The following is a 20,071-nucleotide window of genomic DNA, read 5'->3' on the forward strand; positions in this document are numbered from 1 at the left end:
CTGACATAGTTAATCCCTCCTATTTACAGAATGCCCATATCTTTCCATTTTCCTCCCATTCATGTGCCCATCCAAGCCCCCCTTAAAAGCCCCCAATGAACTTGCCTCCACCACCCTATCAGGCAACGCATTCCAGGCATCCACCACTCTCTGAGTGAAAAACGTACCCCTCGTGTCTCTTCTGAACCTACCCCCTCTCACCTTAAATGCATGTCCTCTGGTACTGAATCGCTCAATAATGAGAAAAAGATGTTGCTTGTCCACCCTATCTATGCCCCTCATAACTTTATTCATTTCCAAAAGATCACCCCTCAGCCTCCGCCGCTCCAGAGAAAAGAGCTCAAGTTTGCCCAGCCTCTCCTGATAGCACGTGCCCTCTAATCCAGGCAGCATCCTAGTAAACCTCCTCTGCACCCTCTCTAAAGCCTCAATAGAACCATAGAACACTACAGCATAGAAAACAGGCCATTCGGCCCTTCTAGTCTGTGCCAAAACTTTATTCTGCTAGTCCCATTGACCTGCACCCAGTCCATAACCCTCCAGACCTCTCCTGTCCATGTATCTATCCAATGTATTCTTAAAACTTAAGAGTGAGCCTGCATTTACCATGTCAGATGGCAGCTCGTTCCACACTCCCCTCACTCTGAGTTAAGAAGTTCCCCCTAATGTTACCACTAAACCTTTCCCCTTTCACCCTAAAGCCATGTCCCCTTGTACTTATCTCTCCTAATCTAGGTGGAAAGAGCCTGCTCGCATTAACTCTGTCTATATCCCTCATAATTCTGTAAACCTCTATCAAATCTCCCCTCATTCTTCTACACTCCAAGGAATAAAGTCCTCACCTGTTCAATCTTTCCCTGTAACTCAACTCCTGAAGACCCGGCAACATTCTAGTAAATACTTCAATCTTACTGATATCCTTCCTATAGTTAGGTGACCAGAACTGTATACAATACTCCAAATTTGGCCTCACCAATGTCTTATACAACCTCACCATAACATCCCAACTCCTATACTCAATACTTTGATTTATGAATGCCAGGATGCCAAAAGCCTTCTTTACAACCCTGTCTACCTGTAATGCCACTTTCAGGGAATTATGTGTCTGAACTCCCAGATCCCATTGTTCCTCTGCACTCCTCAGTGCCCTACCATTTACTGTGTATGTCCTATCTTGATTTGTCCTTCCAAAATGCAACACCTCACACTTGTCTGCATTAAATTCTATCTGCCATTTTCTGGCCCATTTTTCCAGTTGGTCCAGATCTCTCTGCAAGCTTTGAAAGCCCTCCTCGCTGTCCACAATGCCTCCAATATCCTTCTTATAGTGAGGTGATCAGAATTGCACACAGTACTCTAAATGCGGCCTAACCAGAGTTCTATAGAGATGCATCATAACTTCTTGACTCCTATACTCAATATTTCCATTAATGAAAGCAAGCATTCCATAAGCCTTCTTAACCACACTATCTACCTGTGTAGCCACTTTAGAATAATAATTACTGGAGAATATTGACTGGACAGAAGAGGGAGGTCAAAGGAATGCTGTTCTGTAATGTGTGCCGGATTCCTTTGTAACTCAATACGTAAAAACCCCAACAAAGGATTCTCTTCTGGTCTTGTTATCGAGAAAGACCAGAATGGGTAAGGGAACAGAAAGGTAGTGCTGACATAACAAAATACCCTCTAAGATGATCATAGAGAGGAACTTCGGTATGATGAATGCCAAGATTGTATGCTGGGGAAAGTGATTTTGAGGGTTGAGAATAAAACTTTGGAAGATAAAACAAGTGACAATATTGGGAAAGAATGACTGGTAAACAACAGGAAATATTTAAATAGTCTTCAAAAATATATCCTGCTAAAAGGAAAGAACAAACTATAATGTGGAGACTCCACGGAGGAACGACAATAGGGAACCATTGCGAAGAAGCAGTGTGTACACAGATAGCAGAGGAGTGTATAGGAGGGAAAAGGAAGGAGTAGGGCAAAAAATAAGTAAGGAAGACAAAGAGAAACCTACATGAATCCTATTTTATTCTTTCCATATTATCATCAACTCCCCACAGATTCCACCAGTCAGCCACACACTTAGAGTCAATTAACCCACCATCCCACAGGGGCATTGGAATCTGGGAGGTAACCAGTACACCCAGAGGAAACCTATGGGGTCGCAGAGAGGTAAATGTAATATTCCAGCTGTCAATGTGTGGAATATGTTGGAATGACACAAACCCGATCCAACGTTACACAATGCTGCTGCGGCTTTCCATTTGTTTATGAGGGCAGTTAGTCTGGAAATGTGCAGAACCTCAGTTCAAGTCCATCTGCACTGACTTACTGACTTACTGACTTACTGACTTACAGACTTACTGACGATGGGCAAAGGGAATAAATTGGCCAATGTAATCAGCAAAAGGAGCATATGGAGATTTGCCAAATTTCCTGCCACAAGAACAAGCTCAGCAGGTGGTGAACAAAGAGAGAGAAACTGATAAACTTCCACAGATTTACACTGCTGGTGGTTTTAGTGCACAGTGGGAGGCCTATCAGTGTACACTGTTTGTACAGCAACAGGATAACCAAACTCAGAGTCACAGAGTGAAAGGCCAGAGATTCCTCCCCAGCCCTTGAAGGAATCAGACCTGACAATCAACATTACAGCCCCTCAGTACATACCTCCCACTGTGGATCCCCACTCTCCCTCAGCTGGGATTTCAAACTGTGTTCAAACAACAAAGCCAGAATGTGTTTTCAAAAATAGTGAATATTAAAAAACCCAATCAATGCCCTTGTGATATATTTCTATGATCTACTTAAACTTATCAAGCTGTTGGACAATCTGTGTGCATTCATTTCGCTAAGTAACAGGCTCTATTCAATCTCTCACATTCTTCATCCCTCACTACAAATAACTGCAAATTAAGGAGCATTACTCAGGGTCAGTGTTGGACTCTGTAGGCACTGGCAGTGTCCACACACAGCACACACATTGCTCATGGCAGCTGCCTCTCCTGACTGAGGCCCCTTCAAAGCACACCCAGACCCCACAGACCAGCTCTCTGATGCTGACCTCTGTGTCTGAAATAATTCAAACACCATGTACAGAATTACAGGACAGAATGAAGCATGAAGAATGCATGGTGGGGGTGGTGGTCAGAGAGGTGGGGAGGGGGGATCATGGGAGATTGGTACTAGGGCAGGGAGAGGTTGGGTGGGGTTGGAGTTGATGAGAGGGTGAGGTAAGGGAGAAGGGAGGGGTGAGAGTGAGAGGGCAGGAAGGGCTAGGGTGGGAGAAGTGAGGGGCACGGCAAAGAAAGGGAGACGTGGTGGAGAGCAGGGGGATGGGGCAAGGTGAAATTGGGAGGAAAATCAAAAAAAAGCAGAGGACAGAAATCTAAAATTAAAACAGCGAATGCTGGAAACACTCAGCAGGTCAGGCAGCATGTGTGGAGAGAGAAAACAGAGTTAATGCTTCAGGTCTAAAGCCCTTTGTGGGACCAGAAAATTTCTCAGAACAGCAAGACAAATAAGGGTAGGACTTTCACAGTGAACGGTAGGGCCCTGGGGAGTGTTGTAGAACAGAGGGACCTAGGAGTATAAGTACATGGTTCCCTGAAAGTGGCGTCACAGATACACAGGGTGGTGAAGAAGGCCTTTTGGCATGCTGGCCTTTATCAGTCAGGGTATTGAGTAGAGAAGTTGGGATGTAATGTTGCAGTTGTACAAGAAGTTGGTGAGGCCGCATTTGGAATATTGTATTCAGTTTTGATCGCCCTACGATAGGAAAGATATCATTAAGCTGGAAAGATAATAGAGGAGATTTACAAGGATATTGCCAGGACTCGAGGGACTGAGTTATGGAGAGAGGTTGAGCAGGTTGGGACTATTTTCATTGGAGCATAGGAGAATGAGGGGTGATATTATAAAGGCATATAAAATTATGAGGGGCATGGATAGGGTGAATATATGCAGTCTGTTACCCCAGGGTTTAAGGTGAGAGGGGAGAGATTTGATAGGAACCTGAGAGGCAACTTTTTCTACCCAGAGTGTGGTCAGTATGTGGAATGAGCTGCCAGAGGAAGTGGTTGAGGCAGGTACATTAACAACATTTAAAAGGTACTTGGACAGGTCCATGGATGGGAGAGGTTTCAAGGGATATGAGCCAAATGTGGGCAGATGGAACTGGCTTAGATGGGAATCGTGGTCGGCATGGACCGGTTGAGCTGAAGGGCCTGTTTCTCTGCTGTATGACTCTATGACTCAAAAAATCAAAATATCAAGTGGGGCTGCATCCTTTATCACCTTGTCCCTTCTGAATCTTCCACTGAATGAAGGCCACAAGTGGTCACAGAGGGAATCCTGAAGCTAATTTACTTTTTTTTTACAATATTTTTATTAAATCCATGAAAAAAATACAGAATATATGCATCAAAAAAGAGAGTAAAAATACTACTGAATACGTTGTGTTAAATCATACTTAAGATCACAATACTCTCAGTTAATAATCACATGTAATAGTTAATAAAGGAAAAAAAAATTGAAGTATTTTATTATAAAAAAGTCTACTCCCACTACCAAAAACCGAAGCTGTTTGATGGAAAAAACAAGGAAAAACCCATAAAAACGTAACAGTATCAGCCAATATCTGCGTTTTAGTCACCAAATCAGAGATTTTGAAAATAATTCCCTTTTAAATTAAAATTGTTTTCAAAATATGAGAAAAATTATTCTCAATATGTAACAGTTAGAGATTTCCGTCTCCCTTACAGATCCACTTGAATAGAACTTGCAAATACTTGATTCCTGCCCCAATTACTTTAATATCTGGTTAAAGTATCTGATTATTTCTTGATGTGGAAACTTGACCTCTGGATAAGAGACACTCTTGGCGAGATGTCCACTCTGTAGGTGTGAGCAGTGGTGTGCACATCACCCTGATTTAACATGTGAGGACATGAAATTCCTGTCAGTGTGATTATGAGAGGCATAAATAGGGTAGGTAGGCTGGTGGTAGATTGGCTGGTGGTAGGTAGGCTGGTGATAGGTAGGTAGGCTGGTGGTAGGTAGGCTGTTGGTAGGTAGGTAGGCTGGTGGTAGGTAGGTAGGCTGGTGGTAGGTAGGATAGATAGGCATAGGTAGTACAAGTCTTTATCCCAGGGTTATGGAGAGATAAAAAGAGTTGCAATTAAAAGATAACTTTTGGGTTGCGATGTCAGCTGAAATATAGTGTGGAGAACTGCGAGGTAGAAAAGTGAAAGGGTGGGGTAATCTTTTCATGGGGAGTGATTCAAAGGTTTTAGTGTTTGGACAGACCCAGGTATCCTGGTCCATCCAGGTACAGCAAGCAACTAGGAAGGCAAATCTTCTGCTGGCCGTTATTGCAAGATTGGACAAATCTTGCTCCAATTGTATAGAACCCCAGTGAGATTGCGTCTGGAATTACTATGTATTGGTCCTTGATATGCTTTTGACAGTGAGAGTACTACAAAGGTTCACCTGATTGATCCTTGGGATGGTGAGTGTGCAGCATTACCAGAGATTAACCAGACTAGGGCTGTACTCAAGGGTTTAGAAGAATGAGAGGTGATCGTTTTGAGGCATGCAGAATTCTTACGGAGCTTGACTGGTAGATGCAGGGATGATGTTTCTGCTGGCTGGGGTATCTGGAACCAGGGGTCACAATCTCAGAGCAAGGACTTAATCATTTAAGACAAAGGTGAGAAATAATTTCTTCACCCAGAGGGTAGGGAATCTTTGGAATTCTGTTCTCAAATGCCTGTGGAGGTTCAGACGCTGAGTATTTTCGACACAGAGATTGGTAAATGTTTGGCTATTAGGGATATGTGGTTAGTTGAGGAAAATAGCACAAAGGCGAAAGATCATCCAGGATATTTAATAGCAGAGCAGAGACTACTGCTACTTGTGCTCTAATGTTCCCTGGCTACTGAGCAGCAGTGTGTCAATAGATGCACTGACCTGAGTGGGGTCCCCATGGGAATTGTGCAAGTCCTTTTCAAAACATAGAACGTAGAACAAGAACAGGCTCTTCAGCCCACCATGTCTGTGCTGACCATGATGCCAGTTTAAACTAATCCCATCTGCTTGCACATGATCTAAATCCTTCTGTTCCCGCCTGTCCATGTGCCTGTCCAAGTGCCTCTTAAATGTTATTCACATATCTGCTTCCACCACCACCCTTGGCAGCTCGTTCCAGGCGCCCACCCCCATAAATCTCCTTTAAACTTTCCCCCTCTCACCTTAAACCCATGTCCTCTAGTATTTAACATTTCTACCCTGGGAAAAAGACTCTGGCTGTCTACACTGTCTCTGCCTCTCGTAATTTTATAAACTTCTATCAAGTCTCCCCGCAGCCTCTGATGCTCCATAGTTTGTTTCTGGGTTTGAAAAGAATATTGGCCAATTCTGAATTTTTTGCAGGGGATCCAATTTAGTGTTAGCTCTGAGAATAGATGTAATCCAAAATCCAGGTACAAGCATTTCCTTTGTAAATTTGATTACAAGACAATTAATGAGCACGGAGAACCCTTGAAGGGTAAGGTAGTTATCAGTGAAAATAGCATCATGAAAGCCCATCAACAACAGCCATTCCCTGGGCCCGGGCTCATTCAGGACTCTGAGAGGAACCAGGTTAAATCGACTGTGAAACAAAGATAACTGAAGAGTGACAAAGATGGATTCACACAGCCTTTACATTGACAGTATCAATTAGAGAGCTTTTAAACATCCAACGGTTCTTACAGACTCCCTGGTGTGTCAACTGACCAAACAGCCTGAATGATAATTAATCCCTTCCAGATGTGACTGCAGATAATGAGGAAGTTGAGGGAGCAGTTCCAAGGAGTTTAAATTTTGAGGAGGGAAGGGACCCTGCATCCAAGTCTGGGTGCCTAGATGCCGAGGTGCTTAGATGTATGGTAATGGTGACAACCAGGCAGTTGACAGTGGAGGGTCTGAGAGCAAGAGTCCCTGAAGCAAGGTTGAGGATACAACAGACTGCAACAGCTACTGCAAAAATATCCTGTCCAGTGATTGACTAACACCAACCTCACCAGACTGGCCCCCAGGGTGTGCAGAGATGACGTTACCATCAATATTGGTAATACGCGATAAACAGTGATCGGGCAAGTTGGTCTGTTCAGAAATAAAGGTGAAATCTGACTAGAGCCCAACTCTGTCCCAGCCAATCAAACCCTGACTTGACCACAGCCAATCCATACCCGACCCAACCTGTCCACAGTCTCGTCGTGGCCCTTGCACCTTACTATCTGCCTGCACTGCACTTTCTCTGTAACTGTAACACTTTATTCTGCGTCCTGTTTTTTTTTCCTCTTTACTACCTTGATGTACTTATGTACAGAATGATCCGTCTGGTTGGCACGCAAGCAAAAGCTTTTCACTGTACCTTGGTACATGTGACAATAATAAACTAATTACCAATTATCAATCCACACCTGACTGAAGTCTGAGGGGTGACAATTTCCAACTTGACCCAACCATCACCATTAATATGACCATTTCAAACATGCTGCTCACCCACTTAAAAAGAGGAAGTCATGAGCCCTACAGGAATCATATCACAACCTCCCTCAAAACATACAAACCAAGTGTACCTGGAACTGGATCATGAAAAATCACGTTTTCTTTCATGATTCAGATTCAATGAAAAATCATTCATTAATGAAAACGGAGACCGACTAAATCGCTTGAAGCCTGTGAATCTTTCCGTGCCCTCATATGCCTGATATGCTGATGCAGGAAGAAGCTGTCACCTGCACTGGCAACCCCATGCATTGACCCAGCTGGACCCTCTGGGTCCCCGCCCCAATCCCCTCATGTCACAACGCTCCTTACCCCTGCACCCTTTCCCCGAGGTCCCTTGCCCATGATCCAGACCAGAACTCCTACAATGGCAGCACAACAGGAGAGTGTCAGAGGCAGAGGTCTTTTTTGGTGAGAGCTCGATGGGGAGCATGCAATCCCCCGGGTCCTGCAGACTACTGCATGTTGTAGCAGTCGGGCCCTGAACGTCTGTTGGTCCATCTTGTATCACCTCTTCAACCTGCCTGTCTGGGTTCTATTCAGTCTCAGCTCTTCTAACCCCAAAAGAGGGACTGTGAGAGTCAGACAACATTCTCCAAGTTTTGACAAATAACCCTGATCATGCAGCCGGAGACCAAACATTGATCTGAATGTCGGTTGGAGTAACTTGAGTTCTGAGTGAAGGAAAGGTGTACGATATCCACCGCACCATGTCAACAGCAGATCTACAGCCAATAACCAACTCCAGACATCGTTGTCTCAGGACAGAAACCAATAGCTGGAATTAGGAATTTCCTTCTGGGAATTGGGAAATTCTTCTAACGGCCTCTAATAAAGATCAAATACTTTTTCCATCATTAAACAGGCTGCTGTGTGCACAATGGATGTGAATTCCAAGCCTCAATTTTTCAATGAAAATATTCCTCCCACATTCACTGCCTCAGTGTGTCCTACCTTGGCCCCGATCCGCAGCCGGTCAATGGTGTTCTCAGCTTCAGCGTACTTGGTCAACAGGCGCCGATAATCCTCCTAGTACAAGAAACATCTGCTATGATTTCGGCCTGCTGACAGCCCAGGGCACACGGCAACTGACCCTAAATCACCACCATGGCTCAGCCCTCTCTCAATATCCCTCTGTGCCCTCTGGCAGAGGTGAGAAGAGGAAATGGAAGCACAGAGGTATTTTACCAAATCCATCAATGGCATAACTTCTGAAAGAAGCACAGCACAATTAATGTTTAGATCCTGTGGTGTCAGCGGGCAAATTCTGACTCATTCCTGGTAAACAGCTTTCTACTAAACAACTTAGTCTCTCTGCTAATGTAATGAATAGTCTCATTTTTTCCAGATGAATAAAGCATTTGATCTCTAATATCACATCTCAACATTTCTAGATAGACGCTCATTTAAACCTTCGTTCCAAATGGTATTTGAAATTAACAACTGGACAAATGGCCAAAGCAAAGAGATATTTTCTGGGTGTAGCTAAAGACACAACTGGACACTGACATATGGACAACAATTAGTGCTGTTGATGGGGCAGTGCTGCAGAAATGCTGTCCGGCTGGAGGGGCAGAACAGAGCAGCACTGCATTGTTAGTTGTGGTACTGAACATTGTCAGCAGGGCAGGACTGAGGGAGAGCCACACTGGGGGAGGGACAGTAGTGAGGGACTGCCACACTGGGGGAGGGGTATCACTGAGGGTGAGCCACACTGGGGAGGGACGGTACTAAGGGAGAGCCACACTGGGGGAGGGACAGGAGTGAGGGAGTGCCCCACTGACAGAGAAACGAAATGAGTGGGTAACTGCTAAGGGAACACTGCCCTGTCGGAGGTTGGTATTGCGGGAACACTGTCTGTCGGAGGTCAGTACTGAGGGAACACTGCCCTGTTGGAGGTTGGTACTGAGGGAACACTGCCCTGTCGGAGGTCGGTACTGAGGGAACACTATCTGTCGGAGGTTGGTACTGAGGGAACACTGTCTCTCGGAGAGGCAGGTCTGAAGGAGTGCTACATTGTTGAAGGGGCGCCAAATTGTTGAAGGGGCAGCCACACTGAGTGACAATTCTGAGGGAGCACTGTACTATGGAAGGAATGATTCTGTGGGAATACTGTACTGTTACAGTGGCAGTAATAAGGGTAGGCTGCATTGTCAGGGTACCTTTTCTGGCTGCTTTGTTAAACTAGGGTGTCCGCCCTCTAAGATCCCATGGTACTGTGTGAAGATGAGAAGACTGCTCTTTTGTGTCAGGATCAAGTTTATCCTTCAGCCAATGTCTCCGAAACAGACTATCTGACCAAATGTGTGCATACAGGGTGCTAACACCAGAGACACTTCAAATACAGGTCATTGTCTCTAATACACTCTGGGACAACCAGACACTGTGGCAGGTGCTATAGAAATGGAAGTTATTTCTACTTGCTTTAGCTATGGAGAAGCTCCAAAAATCTTGACTTTGACCAACTATTCAAATCTTTTGACCAAATGAGCCACCTCACGTTATCATTTGAAGGTGGAACCACCAAGCTTCCTGGCTTCTTACCTGCAGCTGATAAACCATTTCTGTGGCTTGTTGTGGGCACTTGAACTCTTCCACCACCTTGACCCCGGATGGTGTTGGTGTGATCAGAGGGCAATCATTGCTGCTCTGCAGCACCTGACGGACAATATCTGCAGGAGAACGGACGAGAAGCTGAGGGTCATTCCTGCTCGTACCCGTGCTAGTGGTCTTACTCCTGGGCTTCTGGTAGGTCTGCTCATCCTTGGGGAACTTAACGCGGGGCTCCACCTTCGAGAAGTCCGGCAGGGGGTAATTGAGCTGACCCCGGCCATAAATTGCAGTTTCTGAGGTTATCTTTCGTGATAATGGCTTCGTTGATCCTCTTTGATTAACCGTTCTTCTTTGTGGGTTTAGAGTTTTTATCTGCCGGCTGTCCTGGCTGTTTTTATCTGTTAATATCAAAGGTTTACTGAGGCTAAGAGGATATTTTTGATGATTGGTTAGCTTGACATGGCAATTAGATGCTGCTTTACTGACCTGAGGTTGTCTGATTTTATCATTTTGTCTTGTGTTACCACTCCCTGGATCTGGACTTCCTTTTACAAAAGCTCTTCCTTTGGTAGGACTTCCCATTGATTCTCCAACACTGTCGGAGCATGGTGACCCGGGAATAGTTTCAGCCTCAAGATCTGCCTCACTTACCAGGTCTTCAACTGAGAGATGACTTAGCAGCACCTGATTAAAATGTAACACTGGGTGATTCGATGAAGAGTTATCCTCCCCTTCCTTTCTAATCTCACTGGCACATCCTTTGCTATCATGGGTGAGTTCTAACACATCTCCCAAATGGTCCACGTTATTGGAAAACATTGTTTCAAAGTCTTCAGAGTAATAATCCTGAGCTGATAGGCTGGAGTCTTTACCCTGAGTTTTTGAGCAGTTAACACTCTCAATGGATTGATCAGAAAGTTTCTCTGTGTTAACCCTTATTCTCTGCACTGAAAAATCATCCCCGTGGTCTAGTATACTTGGTGCTTTTATATACCTGCCCCATGAGTCTCCAATCATGCCTGGATTTGTTTCCTTGGGTTGCTCTTCGAACAGCAGGCCGGCATATCCCTCTTCATCTTCATCCTGCTCCCCTGAAACTACTTTATTTTGAAAGTTATAAGTTCCTAGATCTTCCTTGTCTTCAGTTTTGTCAATCTGTTGATCTTGCTCATGATACCAGAAAGATTTTGAATCCTGATTATTGAGAATCCCGTCCTCCTCTTGTGGGTCTGACTCATCTAGGATTTGGAAAAAAATATTGTAAGAGGAAAGTAGGACAAAGAGTTCAGTGGGATTATTTTGATTCTCGATACTAACCAGCTCAAGCACCCAGTACACACACATCCCAGTGACTTTCATGGAAGTAAAATGTTTACATGCAGCTGAGCTGAGTTGAGATTGTGTTTGCCAGTAACAATTTGGCAGTGGTATCTTCTAAGTCATTTGAAGTAGTTTTGTATTAATTCAGTAACAAATTCAACTCTTGTTATTGTATTATATGACAAAAATAGAAAATGTGAGGTTCAGTGTGTGAAGAAAGAGCACTTTGGTGGCTGGAAGGTAGCTTGCCTGCTGATGGTGGGAAGGTGCAAAACGCAGGTTAAGGACTTCGCAAGGAGTCAGAGGAGTGACTCTGAGAAGTTGGCAGGATGTCAAGGAGGAATTCTGGTGCCACAGTGTTTTCATGGCTTAAAATCTGTGTTCAGTTAGACTTAACTGAACAAACAATGCACTTCATCTCCATTGTCAGTCATCAGAAGCAGCATACTGGGACTAAACGCCGAAGCTGGTTGGACCAAGCTGAACTCCTGTCTAAATTGTCAGTCAAGTTAAGCTGTGAACCAAGCAGCAATGTTGTTCCAACAGAGCACAGTCTGTCTGTCTGTCTGTCTGTCTGATGCTGTCACAGAACCAAGACTGTCATCTTTCACTTCTTCCTCATCCTGAATCATTTTCAAAGGGATGAGCAGGTGCTTTCTGAGGAACATCTGGCAGCATTGTGGGACAATGTTTTGAATCTGTCCCACTGCAGCTTTATGCTTCAATTACTGCACTCCTAGTCCTGCTAAATGTGACTGGGGCACTTTGAGAATGAGCAGCATTCAATGTGAACCTTCAGTATTATTAATGGCAATGGCAAGTACCTAAGGTTGTTGATTTACATTTTGTTTACAAAGAGGACAGTTCCAAGAATGTGTAGCACTGGTTACTCCTACAAAGAACAACCAATTTATTATGGAAATAATCTTTGCTTTATTACTTTGAGTTTTTCCAAGTTCCCTGATACCACACCTTTCATTGTTCTTTCACAGGAAGGTGTCAGGCCCAGAAAAATGAATAACCTGCTGTCCTGAACTAACTGAAGCTGAACCACTTGCACTATTTTTGAATTAAAACAAACCTGTGTTACTGCTGCTGGTCCCAACATCTGTTTAAGTTGATTAACTGTTGAAGGGAATCTCCCAGGAGCCCCTCTGCCAACCTATCTACAACTGAAGCAAATTAGACCAGGGATATAAAAATATCTGCAGGGCACAATGGATGGGAAACTTTCCTCAGAAAGAAAACGAACTGGACTTGGTGTTTTAAAATGTGTGGTGAGTAGTTTGTTGGTAAATTCTGGGGAAAGGCATCATTAGTCTGAGCCACTTTCACACATAGAACATAGAACATACAGCACAGGAACAGGCCCTTTGGTCCACAATGTTGTGCCAAACTAATTAAACTGGTCAACGTTTCAGCTGAGACCCGCATCAGGACCTACATCAGACCCTGCACCTGGGAGTGGAGGATGTGCCCAGCCTGACCTGCTGGGGATGTCCTCCTGCTCTGCGTTTCCCAACTCTTACATTCCTTTCTCACTCTCTAACTGTTCCTATTCATTCACTGACCAGATCACCTTGTTTACAGCTTATCTCCATGGTCTCCCCGGTTTCACCCTACCAGATACAAACCCCTCCCCACCCTCCCTGCAGCATAACCAGTTTCTTCTGTCTCCTATCCATTTCTGACAAAGGGCCTTTGACCTGAAGCATTGACTCTGCTTCTCTTCCCACAGATGCAGCCTGACCTGCTGAGTATTTCCTCCATTTTCTGTTTTTATTGAAGATTTCCAGCACCTTTTGACTACTTGTTGACCTTGTGCATCTAATTTAATAGATCCGAAATACAGGCAACCAGAATATGCCTGGAAATGTTGTTGTTCATCCGAAAAGGACCAGCCTACTCTGATGCTCAGCCATTTCAGAACACATTGCCAGAATCCTCATGTACTATCTTCAGATCAGATTTAAATCCCTAACATGGTTGCTGCACTTAATGAGGCTCCTGATCATCTCAAAGTTTGTCATTTTGCCCCTTGCAGAGTTGTCCAAAAAAAAGCTGTTTTTAATCTCTGCGAGAACTCTAACCAGCCGTAAATGGAGAAGTGTTGAAGGTGACACAGGGCTGCTGTCTCACTCTCCCCAGTTTGATTCTGACCTCAGCTGCTGTCTATGTGGAGCCTGGATGTCCTCCGTGTGACCACGTGGGTTTCCCTTGGATGATCCAGTTTCCTCCCACATCCCAAAGGTGTGCTGGTCAGTGGGTTAACTGTCATTATCCTGAGTGCAGACAGGTGACGAGTGATGGGTAGGTGAAAGAGAACAGGTTACAGGGAGGTAAGTAGGGGATGGGATTACTCTGAGAGCTGGCATAGACTGAATGGGCCAAATGGCCTCCTTCTGTGTCAAGAAAATATACGAAATAATAATTTCAAGTTGACATGATTTTGTTGAACACTAGTTTGCTCCAGATGATTTGACATTCACCCTACTGGTTTTTTTGGGAGTTTTATCCTGCATTTCATAGAACATAGAATATTACAACACAGTACAGGCCCTTCGTCCCACCATGTTGTGCTGACATTTTATTCTGCTCTAAGATCTATCTAACCCTTCCCTCCTACATAGCCCCCCATTTCTCTATCATTCATGTGTCTACCTAAGAGTCTCTTAAATGTCCCTAAAGTATCTGCTGCTGCAACCTTTGCTGGCAGTGCATTCCATGCACCCACCACTCTCTGTGTAAAGAACTTACCCCTGACATCCCCCTTATAACTTCCTCCAATCACCTTAAAATTATGTCCCCTCGTGTTAGCCTTTGTCGCCCTGGGAAAAAGTCTCTGACTGTCCACTCGATCTCTGCCTCTTATCATCTTGTACACCTCTATCAAGTCACTGCTCATCCTCCTTCTCTCCAAAGAGAAAAGCCCGAGCTCACTCAACCTATCCTCGTAAGACATGCTCTCCAATCCAGGCAGCATCCTGGTAAATCTCCTCTGCACCCTCTCTAAAGCTTCCACATCTTTCCTATGATGAGGCGACACAATTTCATTGTGTGTTTCGATGTACATGTGACTAATAAAGATATCTTATCTTAACTACTGAGTTCACTCCCTGCTCAGTGTGGACTCAGTAGTTAAGATATCTTTATTAGTCACATGTACATCGAAACACAAAATGAAATGCATCTTCTGCGTAGAATGTTCTGGAGGCAGCCCACAAGTGTCACCACGCTTCCAGCGCCAACATAGTATGCCCACAACTAAGCATGCCGTTTGAGCAAGTGATGACTTTCAAAGCCTTCTTGTCCTGAGTGAATACATTTTCAGAGAAGAGAAAGGAAAAGTTAAGCAGAGCTCCAGTCCTACCTCCCCCTGCCCCACCTCACTCCCGAGTGGTGGGTGTGAGGGGCCGGGGTAACTACAGAGGTCAGGCTGCGGCATGCTCCCCCACATTACAGTGCAATGTCCAGCCTACAGGTGGGAATGTGACTCTTGTCAGACCACCTGAAACCAAAGCTCAGCAACAACAGATAATTAACCAAAGTTATTAATAAAATGGAAATAATCTCCTGCCCTTTCTTATGTAAATGTAAATAATGAGTTAAGTACATGTAATAGAATGGTCTCTGTTCAAGCTTAGTTATCTGATTCTGCACATTTACGCTGAAAAAGACAAACCATGTCACCTTCAAGTTTCACCTCCCTGGACTGAACGTCAGTTAAATACATGCCTCCCTCACTGGCCTCTCTGATTAGATGAGCTCCAATCATCATAATGAGTTTAAGAGCAGGTAACAGCTGCAGCACGGATCATTTCAGAAATGTGCAAGGCACTGAATTACTTACACATCAGATGGTTAGGGCTTGGATCTTCTTCTGCAGACAAAGGAGCAGGATCTGAATCCTGGAACTCACTGATGTTAAAGCTCTCATCATCCACAGAGTCCTGTGGGTGTGCTGGGCCACTGAGTTTAGGGTCATTGTGCACGTCCATCATCTCTCCATCTTCCTCCACCGTTTCCAAACTGTCTTCCATCCTCGGATGGTACTGCAGATAATATTCATTGACTTCGTCCATTCCGATTATCCCATTCTCATCCATCTGACTGAAAATGTCTTCATCGTCTAAATCGGTTTCAGGATCCAGGTCTGTGTCCACCACTGGTGTTTCAGAGACTGCCATCCTGTTCCTTCAGCTCACTGTGCTACAGACTGACCACAGAAGGACTGCAAGTGCTGAAGGCAGAGTCCACACAATCCTCCATTCTGTCTCTGATCAGGATCAGTTGGGCCTTTGGTCTTTGCTCAGTCTGTTGCCTCTTTAGTAATTTAGGACTCCCGCCTGCAAAAATGAAACAGTAATAGAATATTTCAGGGCATCCGGGAAAAGCATGCACCAAAATGAAGGCTGATCTACTCTGTCAGCTTGTCACTTAGCATTACATTAACTGAGCGTCAGCAGAGCGCCACGTGGTACAGTTAGGGTTCATGCACAGAACATGTGTAGGTTAATAGAACATAGAACAGGAACAGGCCCTTTGGCCCACAATGTCTGTGCTGACCACGATCCCAATCTAAACTAATCCCATCTGCTTGCACAAGATCAATATCCTCCATTCCCTTCCTGTTCACGTGCCTGTCTAAATGGCTCTTAAACTCCATGATTGTATCTGCCTCCACCACCACCCCTGCAGCACATTCCAGGCACCCACCGCTCTGTGTATACAAAATTTGCCCCTCAGCCTCTCATGCTCCAGAGAAAACAATCCAAGTTTGTCCAACCTCTCCTTATAGCTAATACCCTCTAATCCAGGCAGCATCCTGGTGAACCTCTTCTGGACCCTCTCCAAAGCCTCCACATCCTTCCTGTAATGGGGCGACCAGAACTGAACACAATACTCCAAGTGCAGCCTGACCAGAGTTTTACACAACTGCAATACGATTTCCTGATTCTTAAACTCAATGCCCTGACTGATGAAGGCAAGTATGCCGTACACCTTCTTTGCCACCCTGTCTACTTGTGTAGTTGCTTTCAGGGAGCTATGGACTTGGATCCCAAGTACTAAAAATATTCAGAGTTTTATTCTCCTTTTGAATGCAGCTGATGTATAATCGATTGTAACTTTCGCTACTCAATCACCAAGAAAAGGAGTTTAAAAACAGTGAATGTTACTTTAACAACGTTGTCCCTGAACACGAATTATGCAGCCTCAGAATCAATCTTCAGCAATTTCACTGGTCAATCAATGTTAGTATGTCCATTGCCATTTATATTAGCAATCTCTTTATCCCTAATGGGAATCACGTGGGCACTCTTGACAAGCATTGCATAGCACTGGGAATCACGTGACTTGTTTTGGTTGACAGTACTCCCCGCCTGCTACTGGTAAAGGAGTGGGTGTGAAGGGCATTGGTCTGCAGGATGGAAAACACAAGATTCACACCAATCTCTCACCGCACGGTACCTGTAAATTATAAGTCGATAAACAACATCAGTGTTGATGCTGGGAGATCATCCTCCCCTCATCAGAAATCCCAACAGGTGGAGCCAACCTGCCACAGTGTTTTGTTGGGGTGGGGCGGGAGTGGGAGCTGCTCTCTGGTCTCATTACTAGTCCGACTGTGACATCACTGACTTACTGACTCACTAATTGTGACACAGAGCTTAAGCATGATGCTGGTTTTAAAAGGTTCACTTTATTGTACAAGAAGTAGTTACAGCAGCAGGAACTAGAGGGAGGTGGGGAGAGAGTGCTTTCTGGAGACAGAGGTGTATCACTGAAATGGAACCAACACTGCAGAAGGTACAGTTAGAGTACCCAACCCGTCCCCACAAACACCACCAAGAGACCAACAGGGCTGCCATGGGAACGCGATTAATCTCAGTGGAGTAATTTACACAATAATCTGACCATATCCGTATTACCAACGACTGTGTGTGGACAACTAGCTGAGAGAAAGGGGACCAGGGAGCCAAATGCCATTGGAAATATTATATACCGCTGTTCACCATCCCTGGGTCCTAATCCTGGAACTCCCTCCCTGACAGCGCCTTGGGAGCACCTTCAGATTGCAGTGGTTCAAGGCTGCTCACCACCACTTTCTCAAGGGCAATTAGGGATGGGCAATAAATGCTGCCTTGCCTGTGAGTGAAAGTCTATTCATATTCCCAGTACATTCAACTACTGACGCTCAAGGACCATGTCTTCATTTATATGAGTGGTAAAATTAGACTGAATTTTTTAAAATATGATCACTAGAGAAGAGATGCTTCAGATAAATGCAAGCTGGATTCATGCACCATCTGTATCATTAGAAAGCCTGGTGCCTGGACATTAACATTTTACGTTTACGCTTATGCAAAAAAGCAAAGAAAAAAACTTCGGAGGTTTCGTTTCAGCGAGAGGAATCGGCCGAGGACTTCCGAGCAGCTAAGTGTTTTTTTTCACTACTTGGGCATAGTGGGGCAAGACTGCGCAGGCGCGTGATGTCAGCGGGTAGGGCGCGCAAGGTTTAAAAAGACCGCCATATCCAGCGGGCAGCATTCGGAGTGGGCAGTGGAGTGAGAGGTAGCAGAGTGATTGGGCTTTAGCTGGATCATTGGGGCCTCTTTTGGGGCAAGTATGACCTGTACAAAAAGGACAGTTTGCACTTGAATCCCAGGGGGACAAACATCCTGGCAGGGAGGTTTGCTAAGGCTACTGGGGAGAGTTTAAACTAGAATTGTTGGGGGGTGGGAACCAAACTGGAGAGACTAGGGAAGAGGCGGTTGGCTCTCAGATAGAGAAAGCTTGTAGACAGTGCAAGAGGGAGGATAGGCAGGTGATAGAGAAGGGATGCGCTCAGACCGACGGGTTGAGATGTGTCTATTTTAATGCAAGGAGTATTGTGAACAAGGCGGATGAGCTTACAGCTTAGATCAATACTTGGAGCTACGATGTGGTGGCCATTACAGAGACTTGGATGGCTCAGGGACAGGAGTGGTTACTTCAAGTGCCAGGTTTTAGATGTTTCAGAAAGGACAGGGGGGGAAGCAAAAGAGGTGGGGAGTGGAACTGTTGATCAGAGATAGTGTCATGGCTGCAGAAAAGGTGGACGACATGGAGGGATTATCTACAAAGTCTCTGTGGGTGGAGGTTAGGAACAGGAAGGGGTCAATAACTTTACTGGGTGTTTTTTATAGGCCGCCCAATAGTAACAGGGATATCGAGGAGCAGATAGGGAAACAGATCCTGGAAAGGTGCGATAATAACAGAGTTGTTGTGATGGGAGATTTTAATTTCCCAAATATCGATTGGCATCTCCATACAGCAAGGGGTTTAGATGGGATGGAGTTTGTTACGTGTGTTCAGGAAGGGTTCTTGACACAATATGTAGATAAGCCTACAAGAGGAGAGACTTTGCTTGATTTGGTATTGGGAAATGAACCTGGTCAGGTGTCAGATCTCTCAGAGCATTTTGGAGATAGTGATCATAATTCTATCTTCTTTACAATAGCATTGGGGAGAGATAGGAACAGACAGATTAGAAAGGCGTTTAATTGGAGTAAGGGGAATTATGAGGCTCTCAGGCAAGAAATTGGAAGCGTAAATTGGGAACAGATGTTCTCAGGGAAAAGTATGGAAGAAATGTGGCAAATGTTCAGGGGATATTTGAGTGGAGATTTGCATAGGTATGTTCCAATGAGACAGGGAGGTTACAATAGGATACAGGAACCGTGGTGTACAAAGGCTGTAATAAATCTAGTCAAAAAGAAAAGTTTGCAAAAGGTTTAGAGAGCTAGGTAATGTTAGAGATCTGGAAGAGTATAAGGCTAACAGGAAGGAGCTTAAGAAAGAGATTAGGAGAGCCAGAAGGGGACATGAGAAGGCCTTGGTGGGCAGGATTAAGGAAAACCCCAAGGCATTCTACAAGTATGTGAAGAGCACGAGGATAATACGCGAAAGAATAGGACCTATCAAGTGTAACAGTGGGAAAGTGTGTATGGATCCGGTAGAAATAGCAGAGGTACTAAATGAATACTTTACATCCGTATTCACTATGGAAAAAGATCTTGGTGATTGTAGTGAGGACTTGCCGCGGGCTGAAAAGCTTGAGCATGTAGATATTAAGAAAGAGGAGGTGCTGGAACTTTTGAACCATAGAACATAGAACAGTACAGCACAATACAGGCCCTTTGGCCCACAATGTTGTGCCGACCTTTAAACCTCGCCTAAGTCTATCTAACCCCTTCCTCCCATATATCCCGCGATTTTAAATTCCTCCATATGCTTATCTAACAATCTCTTGAATTTGACCAATGTACCTGCCTCCGCCACCACCACAGGCAGTGCATTCCATGCCCCAACCACTCTCTGGGTAAAAAACCTTCCTCTGATATCTCCCTTGAACTTCCTACCCATTACTTTAAAGCCATGCCCTCTTGTATTGAGCATTGGTGCCCTGGAAAGAGGCGCTGGCTGTCCACTCTATCTATTCCTCTTAATATTTTGTATACCTCTTTCATGTCTCCCCTCATCCTCCTGCTCTCCAAAGAGTAAAGCCCTAGCTCCTTTAGTCTCCCCTCATAATCCATACTCTCTAATCCAGGCAGCATCCTGGTAAATCTCCTCTGCACCCTTTCCAACGCTT

The 20,071-nt window shown here is 44.8% G+C and overlaps 1 protein-coding gene across 5 annotated transcripts in view; it reads right to left on the reverse strand.

Annotated features, from left to right (window-relative positions):
- Window positions 1-20,071, reverse strand: part of akna (AT-hook transcription factor) — an 81,375-nt gene that overhangs the window by 50,080 nt on the left and 11,224 nt on the right. For all 5 annotated transcript variants that reach the window (XM_052036790.1, XM_052036792.1, XM_052036791.1 and 2 more), the window contains exons 2-4: window positions 15,287-15,782; window positions 10,108-11,354; window positions 8,518-8,592 (exon numbers count right to left, since the gene is read on the reverse strand). In XM_052036790.1, the coding sequence (XP_051892750.1) occupies window positions 8,518-8,592; window positions 10,108-11,354; window positions 15,287-15,623 (1,659 nt within the window). In that variant the 5' untranslated portion in view covers window positions 15,624-15,782. The remainder of the gene's footprint in view (window positions 1-8,517; window positions 8,593-10,107; window positions 11,355-15,286; window positions 15,783-20,071) is intronic.

The sequence above is a fragment of the Pristis pectinata genome, chromosome 23 (assembly GCF_009764475.1).
Source record: "Pristis pectinata isolate sPriPec2 chromosome 23, sPriPec2.1.pri, whole genome shotgun sequence".
Classification (NCBI taxonomy): domain Eukaryota; kingdom Metazoa; phylum Chordata; class Chondrichthyes; order Rhinopristiformes; family Pristidae; genus Pristis; species Pristis pectinata.